General features: G+C 40.3%; 1 protein-coding gene across 7 annotated transcripts in view; it reads left to right on the forward strand.

Annotated features, from left to right (window-relative positions):
* The window catches only part of cdk8 (cyclin dependent kinase 8), a 91,736-nt gene that overhangs the window by 39,796 nt on the left and 35,223 nt on the right, over positions 1-16,717 (forward strand). For 3 of the 7 annotated variants that reach the window (XM_033022798.1, XM_033022799.1, XM_033022801.1), the window contains exon 4: positions 588-728. The exons of 3 other annotated variants lie outside the window; for them this stretch is intronic. In XM_033022798.1, the coding sequence (XP_032878689.1) occupies positions 588-728 (141 nt within the window). Of the gene's footprint in view, positions 1-587; positions 729-16,344; positions 16,365-16,717 lie in introns of those variants that run through there. One more of the 7 variants, XM_033022804.1, reaches the window with a different exon arrangement.

Genomic DNA, 16,717 nt, shown 5'->3' on the forward strand with positions numbered 1-16,717 from the left:
TGTGAATGATAATCTGTTTCTCAGAGTAAGATGTTCCTGAAGTATCGTGTTTCTGTCTGGTAGTATCAAACTTGACCAATTATTTTTGCCCATCATTGTAGTATGTACTATTTTAAAGTTTTATCGCCTAAATTAATTTCCTACATCTGAATGTGTTTTATTACATGATTGCCCCAAACAATCACTCATCCAATCAAAATGTGATCACAGAAATGTTTCAAAATATTTAAAAATAAACCCCCAAATTCATACATTATGGCTAAAAAGAAACACAAAGGCCTTTTTATAATGGTGCATTCTTTCAGCTGTATGTACATTATATTCCAGGTGTTGGAAACAATAAGGGGTATGGTTAGTTCTTCAACTGTGGCTGACTCAGATGGGAATCCTTTATGATGTATGTAGATTGATTGTGAGGGTGGGGGGGTTGGGGGCACATTAAAAGTGTTTTAAAAGAGCTGAGAATGAAAAGGCAAGGGAGTTTTAAATGTGCCAGTTCACAACCAAGAATTTACTCTCTGGAATGCAGATTCACGAATAATGTGGTCCCAGTCTCTGACTCTCCGTTTATTCGTTTCTTCTTTCAGCACATAATCAAATTTCACAGAGCTTCTAAAGCAAACAAGAAACCAGTTCAATTACCTCGAGGGATGGTGAAGTCCCTATTATATCAGATTCTAGATGGCATTCACTACCTGCATGCTAACTGGGTGTTACACAGAGATCTGGTGAGTGATTTACTGGGGATACTTGAAAGGAATAACAGTGCTTGAATAGTTATTGAAAGGTAAAAGCTAATTTCATTGCTCGTTGCTTTAGTTACAGATTAAACATCTTAACTGCAATGGCGCAATCAAGGGTTTTAGTTGTAGTAAATGCTGAATAACATTCATTGGATTTTTTTGTGCCTTGCTGACATTTCTTTATCCTATGTTTTGAACTGTGATTTTAAAAACACCACAGAAATAATATTTCCTTTTCCTCTCAGCCTCCTCATAACTAGCTTCTTTGCTTCACTCATTATACTTTGTGCTATCATCTATGAAAAAGGTTGTAAATGCCTCAATGTGAAATTTATTATAATTAGAAAAGAAATAAGATTTAGGGAAAATATCTTCTGCTATTTTTTTTAATTGTTTCTTTAAAAAAAAAAAGCTTTGTACATTTAGATTTCTGATATCTAAATACTAGTCCTACCCCCAAGCAGCTTAATGATCAATTGAAGGGAGCTGTGAAATGTTCACATATGGCTTCCTTTATTTCAAAGAGCAAACTTGAAGGCCAACACTTCAATGCTCTACAGAGGAATTGCTAAACTGCTGAGAGTGCTATCTTACAGAGGAGAGATTTGTGTGAGGTTCTCACTGCCATCAAGAAGATGTAAAATGTCAAATTGAACTATTTCAAAAATGAGTAGCTAGGCTATGGTCATATTTAATCCTTAGTCAACGTTTAAAAACACAAATGAAAATAGACACAAAATGCGGGAGTAACTCAGCGGCATAGGCAGCATCTCTGGAGAAAAGGAATGGGTGACGTTTCGGGTCGAGACCCTTCAGACTGAGAATCTGGAGAGGGAAACTAGAGATATGGAAGTGTAAGGTGTGAAACGACAGATCAAAGCAGACAATGACAAGAAAATGTAGAATGGTTCATAGTTGCTGAGGGGAAGGTGACAATGAAGCACACAAACAGTACAATTAATCAGGAGGACAGTAAAACTAGTCGGAGATCTAGGGTGGGGAGGGATAGTGAGAGGAAAAGCAAGGGTTATTTGAAGTTGGAGAAATCAATATTCATACCACTGGGTTGTCGTCTGCCCAAGCAAAATATGAAGTGCTGTTCCTCCAATTTGCATTTGGCCTCACTCTGACAGTGGAGGAGGCCCAGGACAGAGGTCAGTATGGGGATGAGCACCTTGTAATGTTATCATCCAATTACTGTCTGAGGCTACTGCATTGTTAGAGTGACTACAGTTCAAAAGCACATCATTGGCTGTAGATCTGTTAGGTACATACTCGGAGCATGAAAGGTATGTAAATGTTCAATTTTTTTCCTTTTAAAGCGAACTGGTACTTCAAATTGGTTTAGAGCGGCTGAATTGATTGTTAGGTTTTTGAGTTTGCTTTGCCACATGATTTGCTCGGTCAATGTACATTGTTTCTGGTGAATTGAATCAGTTTTTCGAAAATACAACTTCATATTATGTATGCATGATTGAAAGGGTGATGAATTTTCAATAGATCTATGTTACTAATTGGAGGAAAACTCTGTTCCAAATATTGCAATGCCGTGTGCTTTACCAAAGAAACCAGTGTAGAATGAATTGCACTGACCTGCTTATTGGTAACTCTAATGAAGTTGATATTCCAAACTGTGACCAACAAACAGTCTGTTATATTGTGACTATAAAATAAACTATTTATACCAGTGAGGGTAACAGGTCTGACATCCATTATTAATTTCAAGAGAAGTTTTATGAATTAGTTTCAGCATAACTTGTCACAAATTATTGATGCAACAGTCAACCTGACAGCTGAAATTTGCTCAGGTCCATCATTAGACAATATGCTGCAGGAAACATTAATCTAACTACCATAGATGGAGGGTAGTATTAACTTTAATGCTATGAGTCCTAGATTTAAAATAGATTTTTGGTGGTTGCAAAAGGATGATTGTTCTTACTCTGTTTCTAGACATTTGATTGAGGAATACTTTCATCATATAATAATAGCCATGTCCTAGGATTCTGTGAATGTATTGACATTTGCGGAATGTTAAAGTACTGCTTATTCATCTATAATTGGAACAAATGGAAATGGGGAGCAACGGTAAAAAATAAATCTCCACGTTGAAGGTTTGGACTGAATAACCTTTTACCTTGCCTCCATTATCAGGTGTTTTGCTACGTTTGGCATCATTTGCATGACCTACTTTCAATTTTCTTTTTTTGGTGTAAATGTTTAAAACAAAGTATCTTTGAATCTGACACCAATTAGCAATCTTGGATTATACAATAAGGAATCAAACTCCGTCAAGCTTTGATTCTTTGAAGGGTGCTCTTGCGTCAGAGTGGCGTGAGATTAAAAATTATCTGTATTAGACCATTGCAAAAATTTAAATTGCACAAAAATGTGTGTATTATAGCCAGCTGCCAAAAATATGTTGAATAAACCTTTCTTCAACCATTTGAATTAGATAGAGCAAGGCATTTTACTTAACGGTATAATTTATAAATCTTCCCTTTCTTTACTTTTCCATCAATTAGATCTGTTTTGTTACCGATACCCTGATATGTATGATAGTTGGTTGAATGTATTACTTGTCTCTAATTTGGATAACATCCCTTCTAGAAGGGTGACATTTTACAAATATTCAAGTTGAGATTTTTCCTGAATTTATTTTGGATCAAATTAATCAGTCCAATTCAAGAATTTTAAGTCTGGTATCGGTTACTTGGAAGTAACCTACTGTGGGTGATGTACTGTTGCTGCAGGAATGAAAACATTCATATCAGCAATCACATCCAGTAAACAAAAACAAAACTACCTCATTCTTGTATCACTTTCCTTCTTTTTTCAGCATATTTTCTGAACAAGAAGTCCAGTAAATATAACGTGCTGGAAGTACTAACGTCTGTTTATGTACAGTGCCCTCCATAATGTTTGGGACAAAGACCCGTCATTTATTTATTTGCCTCTGTACACCATCACATGTGGTTAAAGTGCACATTGTCAGATTTTATTAAAGGGTATTTTTTATACATTTTGGTTTCACCATGTAGAAGTTACATGTTTATACATAGTCCCTCCATTTCGTGGCACCATGATGTTTGGGACAGGTGTTTGTAATTGCTCAGGTATGTTTAATTGCCTCCTTAATGCAGGTATAGGGAGCTCTCAGCACCTAGTCTTGCCTCTAGTCTTTCCATCGCCTTTGGAAACCTTTATTGCTGTTTATCACCATGAGGACCAAAGTTGTGCCAATGAAAGTCAAAGAAGCCATTATAAGACTGAGAAACAAAAATAAAACTGTTAGAGACTTCAGCCAAACCTTAGGTTTACCAAAATCAACTGTTTGGAACATCATTAAGAAGAAAGAGAGCACTGGTGAGCTTACTAATCGCAAAGGGACTAGCAGGCCAAGGAAGACCTTCACAGCTGATGACAGAATAATTCTCTCTATAATAAAGAAAAACTCACAAACATTTGCCTGACAGATCAGAAACACTCTTCAGGAGTCGGCTGTGAATTTGTCAATGACCACTTTCCGCAGAAGACTTCATGAACTGAAATACAGGGGCTACACGGCAAGATGCAAACCACTGGTTAGCCGCAAAAATAGGATGGCCAGGTTACAGTTTGCCAAGAAGTACTGAAAAGAGCAACCGCAGTTCTGGAAAAAGGTCTTGTGGACAGATGAGACGAAGTTGAACTTGTATCAGAGTGATGGCAAGAGCAAAAGTATGGAGGATAGAAGGATCTGCCCAAGATCCAAAGCATACCACCTCATCTGTGAAACATGGTGGTGGAGGTGTTATGGCCTGGGCATGTATGGCTGCTGAAGGTACTGGCTCACTTATCTTCATTGATGATACAACTGTTGATGGTAATAGCATAATTAATGTATAGACGTATAGTGTATAGACACATCCTATCTGCTCAAGTTCAAACAAATGCCTCAAAACTCATTGGCCGCCGCTTCATTCTACAGCAAGACAATGATCCCAAACATACTGCTACAGCACCAAAGTTTTTAATAAGCTAAAAAATGGTCAATTCTTGAGTGGCCAAGTCAATCACCCGATCTGAACCCAATTGAGCATGTCTTTTATAAGCTGAAGAGAAAACTGAAGGGGACCAGCCCTAAAAACAAGTATAAGCTAAAGATGGCTGCAATACAGGCCTGGCAGAGCATCACCAGAGTAGACATCAGAAATGGTGATGTCCATGAATCGCAGACTTCAAGCAGTCATTGCATGCAAAGGATATGCAGCAAAATACTAAGCATGACTACTTTCATTTACATGACATTGCTGCATCCCAAACATTCTGGTGCCCTGAAATGGGGGGGACTATGTATAAACACTGCTGGAATTTCTATATGGTGAAACCTTAATGGATAGAAATGGCCTTTATTAAAATCAGACTATGCACTTTAACCACATGTGATTTTTTTTCTATTACAAATCTCAAATTGTGGAGTACAGAGGCAAATAAATAAATGGTGGGTCTTTGTCCCAAACATTATGGAGGGGATTGTATCTGCTCTTTGAAAAGCACTAATCTATTTTAGAAACTAGGAACTGCAGAAGCTGGATTACAAAAAAAAGATACAAAGTGCTGCAATAACAGCGGGTCATAGAAACATAGAAAATAGGTGCAGGAGTAGGCCATTCGGCCCTTCGAGCCTGCACCGCCATTCAATATGATCATGGCTGATCATCCAACTCAGTATCCTGTACCTGCCTTCTCTCCATACCCCCTGATCCCTTTAGCCACAAGGGCCACATCTAACCCCCTCTTAAATATAGCCAATGAACTGGCCTCAACTACCTTCTGCGGGAGAGAATTCCAGAGATTCACCACTCTCTGTGTGAAAAAAGTTTTCCTCATCTCGGTCCTAAAAGATTTCCCCCTTATCCTTAAACTGTGACCCCTTGTTCTGGACTTCCCCAACATCGGGAACAATCTTCCTGCATCTAGCCTGTCCAACCCCTTAAGAATTTTGTAAGTTTCTATAAGATCCCCCCTCAATCTTCTAAATTCTAGTGAGTACAAACCGAGTCTATCCAGTCTTTCTTCATATGAAAGTCCTGACATCCCAGGAATCAGTCTGGAGAACCTTCTCTGTACTCCCTCTATGGCAAGAATGTCTTTCCTCAGATTAGGAGACCAAAACTGTACGCAATACTCCAGGTGTGGTCTCTCCAAGACCCTGTACAACTGCAGTAGAACCTCCCTGCTCCTATACTCAAATCCTTTTGCTATGAATGCTAACATACCATTCGCCTTCTTCATTGCCTGCTGCACCTGCATGCCTACTTTTAATGACTGGTGTACCATGACACCCAGGTCTCGTTGCATCTCCCCCTTTCCTAATCGGCCACCATTCAGATAATAATCTACTTTCCTGTTTTTGCCACCAAAGTGGATAACCTCACATTTATCCACATTATACTGCATCTGCCATGCATTTGCCCACTCACCCAGCCTATCCAAGTCACCTTGCAGCCTCCTAGCATCCTCCTCACAGCTAACACTGCCCCCCAGCTTCGTGTCATCCGCAAACTTGGAGATGTTGCATTCAATTCCCTCGTCCAAATCATTAATATATATCGTAAATAGCTGGGGTCCCAGAACTGAGCCTTGCGGTACCCCACTAGTCACTGCCTGCCATTGTGAAAAGGACCAGTTTACTCCTACTCTTTGCTTCCTGTCTGCCAGCCAGTTCTCTATCCACATCAATACTGAACCCCCAATACCATGTGCTTTAAGTTTGTATACTAATCTCTTATGTGGGACCTTGTCGAAAGCCTTCTGAAAGTCCAGATATAACACATCCACTGGTTCTCCCTTATCCACTCTACTAGTTACATCCTCGAAAAATTCTATAAGATTCGTCAGACATGATTTACCCTTCATAAATCCATGCTGACTTTGTCCAATGATTTCACCACTTTCCAAATGTGCTGCTATCCCATCTTTAATAACTGTTTCTAGCAGTTTCCCCACTACCGACGTTAGACTAACTGGTCTGTAATTCCCCGTTTTCTCTCTCCCTCCCTTTTTAAAAAGTGGTGTTACATTAGCTACCCTCCAATCCTCAGGAACTACTCCAGAATCTAAAGAGTTTTGAAATATTATCACTAATGCATCCACCATTTCTGGGGCTACTTCCTTAAGTACTCTGGGATGCAGCCTATCTGGCCCTGGGGATTCATCGACCTTTAATCCATTCAATTTACCTAACACCACTTCCCGGCTAACCTGGATTTCACTCAGTTTCTCCATCTCATTTGACCCCCGGTCCCCTGCTATTTCCGGCAGATTATTTATGTCTTCCTTAGTGAAGACAGAACCAAAGTAGTTATTCAATTGGTCTGCCATGTCCTTGTTCCCCATGATCAATTCACCCGTTTCTGACTGCAAGGAACCTACATTTGTTTTAACTAATCTTTTTCTCTTCGCATATCTATAAAAGCTTTTGCAGTCAGTTTTTATGTTCCCTGCCAGTTTTCTTTCATAATCTATTTTCCCTTTCCTAATTAAGCCCTTTGTCCTCCTCTGCTGGTCTCTGAATTTCTCCCAGTCCTCTGGTAGGCTGCTTTTTCTGGCTAATTTGTACGCTTCATCTTTTGTTTTGATACTATCCCTGATTTTCCTTGTTATCCACGGATGCACTACCTTCCCTGATTTATTTTTTGCCAAACTGGGATGAACAATTGTTGTAGTTCATCCATGCAGTCTTTAAATGCCTTCCATTGCATATCCACTGTCAACCCATTAAGAATCAATCGCCAGTCTATCTTGGCCAATTCACGTCTCATACCCTCAAAGTTACCTTTCTTTAAGTTCAGGACCCTTGTTTCTGAATTAACGATGTCACTCTCCATCCTAATGAAGAACTCAACCATATTATGGTCACTCTTGCCCAAGGGGCCACGCACAACAAGACTGCTAACTAACCCTTCCTCATTACTCAATACCCAGTCTAGAATAGCCTGCTCTCTCGTTGGTTCCTCTACATGTTGGTTTAGAAAACTATCCCGCATACATTCCAAGAAATCCTCTGCCTCAGCACCCTTGCCAATTTGATTCACCCAATCTATATGTAGATTGAAGTCACCCATTATAACTGTTTTACCTTTGTTGCACGCATTTCTAATTTCCTGTTTGATGCCATCCCCAACTCCACTACTACTGTTAGGTGGCCTGTACACAACTCCCACTAGCGTTTTCTGCCCCTTAGTGTTTCGCAGCTCTACCCATATCGATTCCACATCCTCAAAGCTAATGTCCTTCCTTTCTATTGCGTTAATCTGCTCTCTAACCAGCAACGCTACCCCACCTCCTTTCCCTTTCTATCTATCCCTCCTGAATATTGAATATCCCTGGATGTTCAGCTCCCAGCCTTGGTCACCCTGGAGCCATGTCTCCGTGATCCCAACTATATCATAGTCATTAATAGCTATCTGCACATTCAACTCACCCACCTTATTACGAATGCTCCTTGCATTGAGACACAAAGCCTTCAGGCTTGTTTTTACAACACTCTTACCCCTTATACTATTATGCTGAAAAGTGGCCCTTTTTGATATTTGCCCTGGATTTGCCGGCCTGCCGCTTTTACTTTTCACCTTGCTACCTATTGCTTCTACCCTCATTTTACACCCCTCTGTCTCTACGCTCACACATTTAAGAAACCCTTTCCCTTTAACTCCATCCTCCACTATCCCATTCGACACCCCCACCCCCCTTATTCAGTTTAAAACCACCCGTGTAGCAGTGGCAAACCTGCCTGCCAGAATACTGGTCCCACACCTGTTAAGATGCAATCTGTCCCTTTTGTACAGTTCCCCCTTACCCCAAAACAGATCCCAGTGATCTAAGAATCTAAATTCCTGCCCCGTGCACCAGTTCCTCAGCCACACGTTCAGGTCCCGTATCTCCCTGTTCCTGTTCTCGCCAGCACGAGGAACTGGAAGCTAACCAGAGATAACAACCCTGGAGGTCCTGCTTTTCAGCATTTTTCCAAGCTCTCTAAAGTCACGCTGCAGAACATTCATCCCCTTCTTTCCGACATCGTTTGTGCCGACATGCACTACCACTTCCGGATGTTCACCTTCGCCCTTGAGGATTTTCTGCACTCTGTCCGTGACATCCTGGATCCTGGCACCAGGAAGGCAGCACACCATCCTCGCACCCCGTCTGTTGCCGCAGAAACCCCTGTCCGTACCTCACACAATGGAGTCTCCCACTACAATGGCGTTGCCTGCCTTGGGCCTTTTTGGTTTTGGCTCAACAGCCCTATTCGCATCGCAAGCCAGCCCGCCGCTCAGTGTAAACACGTCTTCTGTCCCGACAGCTTCTAAGTGGGTGAACCTGTTCACAAGAGGTACAACACCCGGGGACGTTGGCAGTCCATGCTTCCCTCCCTTTCTCACTGTCTCCCACCTTCTCTCTTCCAGTACCTTAGGTGTAACAATCTTACTGTAGGACTTGTCGAGGAACGACTCTGTTGCTCGGACGAACCGGAGGTCATCCATTTGCTTCTCCAGTTCCCCAACACGGTCCTTCAGGAGCTCTACCTGGATGCACTTCTCGCATTTGTAGCAGCCAGAGGCACCAGCGGTGTCCTTGACCTCCCACATACTGCAAACATCGCACTGAATCAGCTTGCCTGACATCTCCTTCTTTCGTCTCTACCTCTCAAGCGTATTGCGTGGTCTCCTCAGCCGAAGACTCTCGAGCCAAAGACTCACACTTCCCTCACAAGGTCACTCACTGCCGCTCCCTAAGAGCAGTCTTGCTTAAATTGACTGATAAATTGCCTGATTTACCAATTTACAAACCAAATTCCTCAGTTTTCAACTGTTTTCCCGGCACTGACTCACTTCTCTCCTCCCACTCGGGCTAGAGCCAATCAGTCGTATCTCTTGCTAATCTCCTCCTGCTGTTGCTCCCAAACCTACAGCAGTTCTGAGTAAAGTCTGCCTGTGCTTGGCTACTACTTTTCAACTGTTTTCACCCCTCTGACTCACTTCTCTCCTCCCACTCAGGCTAGAGCCAATCAGTCTTATCTCTTGCTAACTCAGCGGGTCAATCAGCATCTATGGAGAATATGGATAGATGAGGTTTCGGGTTAGGACCTTTCTTCAGACCCGAAACATCACCTGTCCATGTTGTCCAGAGATGCTACCTGACCCGCTGAGTTACTCCAGCACTTTGTGACTATTGTGTTTAATTTCAATGTCATGTAGTCCTCCAATGCCTATGGTCCTCCAGTGCCTAAATGAGGCGGCTGTTCTTCATGTGTGATAATAGATCACAAACTATGTATAAGAATTAACTGCAGATGCTGGTTTAAGCCAAAGATAGACACAGAAAGCTGGAGTAACTCAGCCGGTCATCTCTGGAGAAAAGGAACAGGTGATGTTTTGGGTCGAGACCCTTCAGACCAAATTGACCAGGTGGCAGTAGAGGGGAAACCCACTGGAAGTGTATAAAATATGAGAGGCATAAATAGGCAACGTAGAGTCAGAACCTTTTTCTCAAGAGTTTAGGAAGAGGTCAAGTTAGAAATGGTGGAGGATCTGATTGTTACCTTTCAAAGCTCTATAGACTCTGGAATTCTTCTCATGGATGGAAGGAACCAGAGATGCGGTTGAGAACGTGGAGAAAGATGTAATGAAATTTTAAGGGGATATTAATCAGTAAATGAGAACAAGGCAGGTGGAATACAATGGCAGGTGGACAAATGGTGGAGTCCTCAACTTTGGTGAACAGAATGAAAAGGTATAGTACTTGTTAAATATGAAGCGATAGAGTAGTGGTGATGTTCAGAGGGACAGATGTGCATATATATATGTACAACATGCATATGTATCAAGTTGTTTATTGGCTAAAGATATGTTTCCCTTTAATACCAGAAGATTTGAATCCCCAGAAAAGACATTTCTCTCTCCATGGATGACTTGAAATTAGTTTATATCTGCTGCTCTGGCAACCGTTTCTGTTAAGCTGTTCCACCAACCCAAAAATTATTTGAAATAGATTTATTTTGTAAACCATGGGAATTAATTGTTATTAAAAACACATTTTTCAAAACCATGCTGCAGGCACAGTGGCGCAGCTGGTAGAGCCGCTGCTTCATAGTGCCAGAGACCTGGTCTGATCATGACCTCAGGTGCTGTCTGTGTGAAGTTTGCACATTCGCCCTGTGACTGCGTAGGTTTCTTCTGGGTGTTCCAATGTCCTTCCACCTCGCAAAGGTTTGTAAGTTAATTAGCAACTGCAGTTTCTTTAGGCTCTACGTTTGTGGCAGGTCTGTTGTGTATTTTCTCCAAGGCATCAACATGCTTTATAAAGTGTATGTTCCACTCATTCAAAGGCTTGTGATTAGAGATTATCAATATTGTTCAATGTGTTTTGTTGACTCTCCTTTGCCTGTTTAGCTTTGGAATTAAAGGATAAAAAGAAAATGCTGGATAATGGCAGATAACTTGCAACACATAAATATTCAGTTTTGACGCTTCCAACGTTATTTTCTCTGGCGGTCCTTCACTTGGTATGAGCAGGGAAAGCAAGTCTTGCTTAAGCGGTGTTTAAAAGATGATGCCAGTGATAATGAAGTACTTCTAATGTACTCAAGTGTCAGGAGAGTTTATATGTTCAAATTCTGAACTATAGTTTGAATAAAGCAAGAAGTTAACATCGATGGATATCAGTGTGATGAGATAACATCTTCAGTAAACTCAGATCCTGTAAAAATTGTGGTAGTCAAAACAGGATGGTGGATATTTGAAATGCAGATAAAACTATTGTATTCTTGAAAATAGGGCTTAATTACTTTACAATGTTTTTCTTTCTGACCATTTATGAAACAATAGATATCCGGCAAGAATGTTTGCTTAGTCAAACAACAACCAAAAGCTTCCCATGGATAAAGCACATATTTCTCAGTGAAAAGCTTCTTAACTGGCATGGGAGTGAATCTTTTTAAATTAACGTTTCTTTTTAAAGTGAAAGTATCTGATAGAATATAACTATTATAAAACAAAGACGGTTTAGGGATTTTTGATGCTAGATAAACAAATAATAATAACCATGAGAGTGGAGGATAAAGTAAAAGGTGAAAGTAAAACTATTTCAGTTTATCAAATAAGCCATTCCACTGTAGATTTCAGAACATCATTTCAAAAGCATCTTACAACTTAATTTCAAAGACAATATAATTAGCCCAAATAAATAAGCAGCTAACAAAAGTTTTGCATTTTAGCATTTTTAAAATCTATTTTAAAGTTAACATTTAAATCAATCACAGATTCTTCCAGGAATACATTTGCACGCATGTATCCACTTACATCCCACTGAAGTATTTGTGGCCAAGAAGGAAGAAAAATAAGAAAGACATGAAAGGACAAAGCTAGTTGATCATAATCGGATTATTCTAACTTTAGTTTAGTTTATTTATTGTCAGGTGTACCGAGGTAGTGAAAAGCTTTTGTTGTGTGCTAACCAGTCAGGGAAAAGACAATACATGATTACAATCGAGCCGTTCAGAGTACAGATAACTGCAAACCCGTATGTGGATATGGACATCATTTCTTGGAATTAAGATCAAACAACATAGAACAGTACAGCACAGGTATCAACCCTTTGGACTACAATGTCCACACCAATCACCATTGCAAAGTTAAACTATCTTCCTCTACATGTCCCTCCATTCCATCTGCTTATTCAAAAGTTTCTTAAATGTCACTATCATGTATACCTCCACCACCACCCCTGGCAGCGCCCTCCAAGCACCCGCCACTCTCTGTGTAAATAAAAAACTTGCTCCACGCATCCCCTTTGAACTTTGCCCCTCTCAACTTAAAGTCTGAATCTTAAACTTTGCGATGATACCTGCCTCATCTACCTCCTCCATCAGCTCGTTTCATTTACCCATCACTCTGTGTGTAAAAAAAAAAAAGTTATTTCTCGGGTTCCTATTAAATCTTGCCTTCCTCACCTTTAACCTTTGTCCCCTGGTTCTTAATTCCCCAAATTCCCTAATGCTATTCTCTTGACGAATACTTGGCTTCCCTAATTCCTCATTTTCTCTCTCTCAAGTTAGGGAGCAATAAATGTTTGGATACTGAGAAGTGTTGAGGAATATAGAAACTTTAATAAAGTGGTTAAGAAGCCAAATTAAATAGTTATCTTTATTGGCCAAGGCACAGAACGTGATAGCAGGAAAGCCATGCTGGAGCAGAGTAAAACATGAGTCAAACCATGGTGAGAGTATAGCATGAAATATTACTCGATGACTAGTTTAGTTTAGAGATACAGAGTGGGAACAAGCCCTTCGACCCACCGATTCCACTCTGACCAATGATCGCCCGTACATTAGTTTAGTTTATTGTGTGTACAGTCAAAAGCTTTTGTTGCATGCTAACCAGTCAGCAGAAAGACAATATATGATTACAATAGAGCCATCCGCAGGTACAGCCGCCACAGGTACCAATACATGATAAGGGGAATAATGTTCAGTGCAAAGTAAAGTCCGATTAAAGATAGTCTGAAGGTCTCCAATGAGGTAGATAGTAGTTTAGTACAGCTCTCTCGTTGATAGATCTACAGTGCCCTCCATAATGTTTGGGACAAAGACCCATCATTTTATTTATTTGCCTCTGTATTCCACAATTTGAGATTTGCAATAGAAAAAATCTGTGGTTAAAGTGCATATTTTCAGATTTTATTAAAGGCCATTTTTATACATTTTGGTTTCACTATGTACAAATTACAGCTGTGTTTACACATAGTCCCTCCCATTTCGGGGCACCATGATGTTTGGGACACGGCTTCACAGGCGTTTGTAATTGATCAGGTGTGTTTAAATGCCGCCTCAATGCAGGTATAAGAGAGCTCTCAGCACCTAGTCTTTCCTCCAGTCTTTCCATCACCTTTGGAAACTTTTATTGCTGTTTATCAACATGAGGACCAAAGTTGTGCCAATGAAAGTCAAAGAAGCCATTATGAGACTGAGAAACAAGAATAAAACTGTTAGAGACATCAGCCAAACCTTATGCTTACCAAGATCAACTGTTTGGAACATCATTAAGAAGAAAGAGAGCACTCACTGGTGAGCTTACTAATCGCAAAGGGACTGGCAGGCCAAGGAAGACCTCCACAGCTGATGACAGAAGAACTCTCTCTAAAATCAAGAAAATTCCCCAAACACTTGTCCGACAGATCAGAAACATTCTTCGGGAGTCAGGTGTGGATTTGTCAATGACCACTGTCCGCAGAAGACTTCATGAACAGAAATACAGAGGCTACACTGCAAGATGCAAACCACTGGTTAGCTGCAAAAATAGGATGGCCAGGTTACAGTTTACCAAGGAGTACTTAAAAGAGCAGCCACAGTTCTGGAAAAAGATCTTGTGGACAGATGAGACAAAGATTAACATATCAGAGTAATGGCAAGAGCAAATTATGGAGGAGAGAAGGAACTGCCCAAGATCCAAAGCATGCCTTTTATATGATGAAGGGAAAACTGAAGGGAATTAGCCCTAAAAACAAGCATAAGCTAAAGATTGCTGTAATACAGGCCTGGCAGAGCATCATCAGAGAAGACACCCAGCAACTGGTGATGTCCGTGAATCGCAGACGTCAAGCAGTCATTGCATGCAAAGGATATGCAACAAGATACTAAACATGACTACTTTCATTTACATGACATTGCTGTGTCCCAAACATTATGGTGCCCTGAAATGGGGGGTGGGGACAAAGTATAACACTGCTGTAATTTCTACATGGTGAAACCAAAATGTATAAAAATGGCCTTTATTAAAATCTGACAATGTGCACTTAACCACGTGTGATTTTTTTCAATTATCTGCGAAATAATTAGTGGTTGAGCAGACAGGGCCAATCTCCCTTAATGAGTTAAAGGCAGAAGGATTATTTCCATTTTTTTTAATCACTCTTGAGATTACAAGGAGCTTGCTGCCTGAAAATGGCAGAAATCCATTATTTTTAAATTAATTAATAGAATACCTTACTTTCTAGCGGCGCCAGGATTTATTGCCCTTTAGAAAGTGACAGTGAATCTCCTAAAAGTGTCTTTGAGATTACAGCACTCCCTCATTTAAGTAGCACCGGGATGAATGAGTTGTGTCTTAATTTACAAGGCAAGAGACCTGGAACTGTAAAGTTGGATTAATGCAAATAATTATTTTTCAGCAGGCATTGGTACATAATGTTACATGGTTGCCTTTTGTGTTGTTTCACTGTTTGTGATACAATATGATGGTGCCTTGAAGAGAAAATACATTTTAGAAAATGAATCTCTTCTATTAAGATAATTTTTCTTTAAAACAAAAGCTGACATCCAAGTGTGATAACTCTTTATGAAGGTAAACATTGGTGGCACATTAAGGCAGCGCAGTGGTGCAGAGGTAGAGTTGCTGCCTTACAGCGTTATCGACGCAGGTTCGATCCTGACTGGGGGTGCTGTCTGTAGGGAGTTTGTTCATTCTCCCTGTGACCGCGTGCGTTTTCTCCAGGTGCTCTGGTTTCCACCCACATTCCAAAGACGTGCTGGTCTAGGTTAATTGGCTTCTAGAAATAATCTAAAGTGTGCAGTCAACATCATCAAAGACCCACACCATCCTGCCACACACTCATCTCACCACTGCCATCGGGAAGATGGTACAGGAGCCTGAGAACTGTAACGTCCAGGTTCAGGAACAGCTTCTTCCCTACAGCCATCAGGCTATTAAACACTACCTCATAAGCTCTGAACTACAATGGACTATTATTATTATTACACTGTTATTGTTTGTTCTTTCTTTTTTCTGAGTTTTTATTATATTATTTATTATGATTACATATTCTGTTGTGATGCAGCAAGTAAGAATTTCAATGTTCTATCTGGGACATATGACAATAAAACACTCTTGACTCTCTTGACTCTTGGAACTGGGGATCATGACAGAAGCCTCCTCGTGGCGATCCATGGAAGCGACGACGCGGTGCACTCTGTCACGCGTCGGCGACAATTCATGTTGTACGACGACAGAAGCCAACAGCGAGCAAAATCGTCTGACATACAAGCGAACGAACAAACTCTTAGTACTTGTGTGAACGGGTGATCGCTGGTTGGCATGGACTCAGTGGGCCGAATGGCCTGTTCCCCAGCTGTATCAACTAAACTCTATTGACTAAACAACTAAAGGCAAAACTCTATTGAGTTTTGGAAGTACTGGATTTATGTTGAGTTATTCAGCATATTACTCCATACAATGGCATTGAACACAAATATTTATTCTGAACATCATAAGGTCATCAATAAGATGATTTACTCAGAATATTTTCAGCACCAAGAGGAAATTCAATATTCTGCATTCTACGTATATTCTTTATTTTTTGGAAGCACTTCCATCTTCGAGCAATCGTTATTTTTTAATATATAGTGTGTGTGTGTGTATATATATATCTATATCTGTTCAATGTAAGTGTGAATAGTAAACTATATAACTCACCATTACAGGCTGACAATGAGGATTTATGTGAAAATACCACAAAACTAACCTGTCCAGTGCTTCTGAGTTCTGGCTCTTGGACATATGAAAGAACATCCATATGTGTGCAGTGGTAAATTCTATCTTCTCTTTCCTGTCAAGTTATAATACAGTGTGCCCATGTTATACCTATAACCTAAATAATTGATTATGTACAGATTGCTTGCGACATATGCATTTTGCCACTCTTCAATGTCTTATCATTTGCTGAAGTGAATCAATTGGTGCTGTTGAAGTCTCCCACTTGCACCTAATTATTTTAACATATCCATTGGAAAGTCTGATACGCAGCTGATGGTAGCTGCACAAAATTATTTTAAATGGAAAAAATTATTTCCAAAAGTAATATTCACAGTGCCCTAAAATGGTTGAATCACCTGTTGATGGTGGTATAACATTGGGTCACTATTTAGAATTCAGTTTGAG

Source organism: Amblyraja radiata, chromosome 6, assembly GCF_010909765.2.
Source record: "Amblyraja radiata isolate CabotCenter1 chromosome 6, sAmbRad1.1.pri, whole genome shotgun sequence".
In the NCBI taxonomy this organism is placed as follows: Eukaryota; Metazoa; Chordata; class Chondrichthyes; order Rajiformes; family Rajidae; genus Amblyraja; species Amblyraja radiata.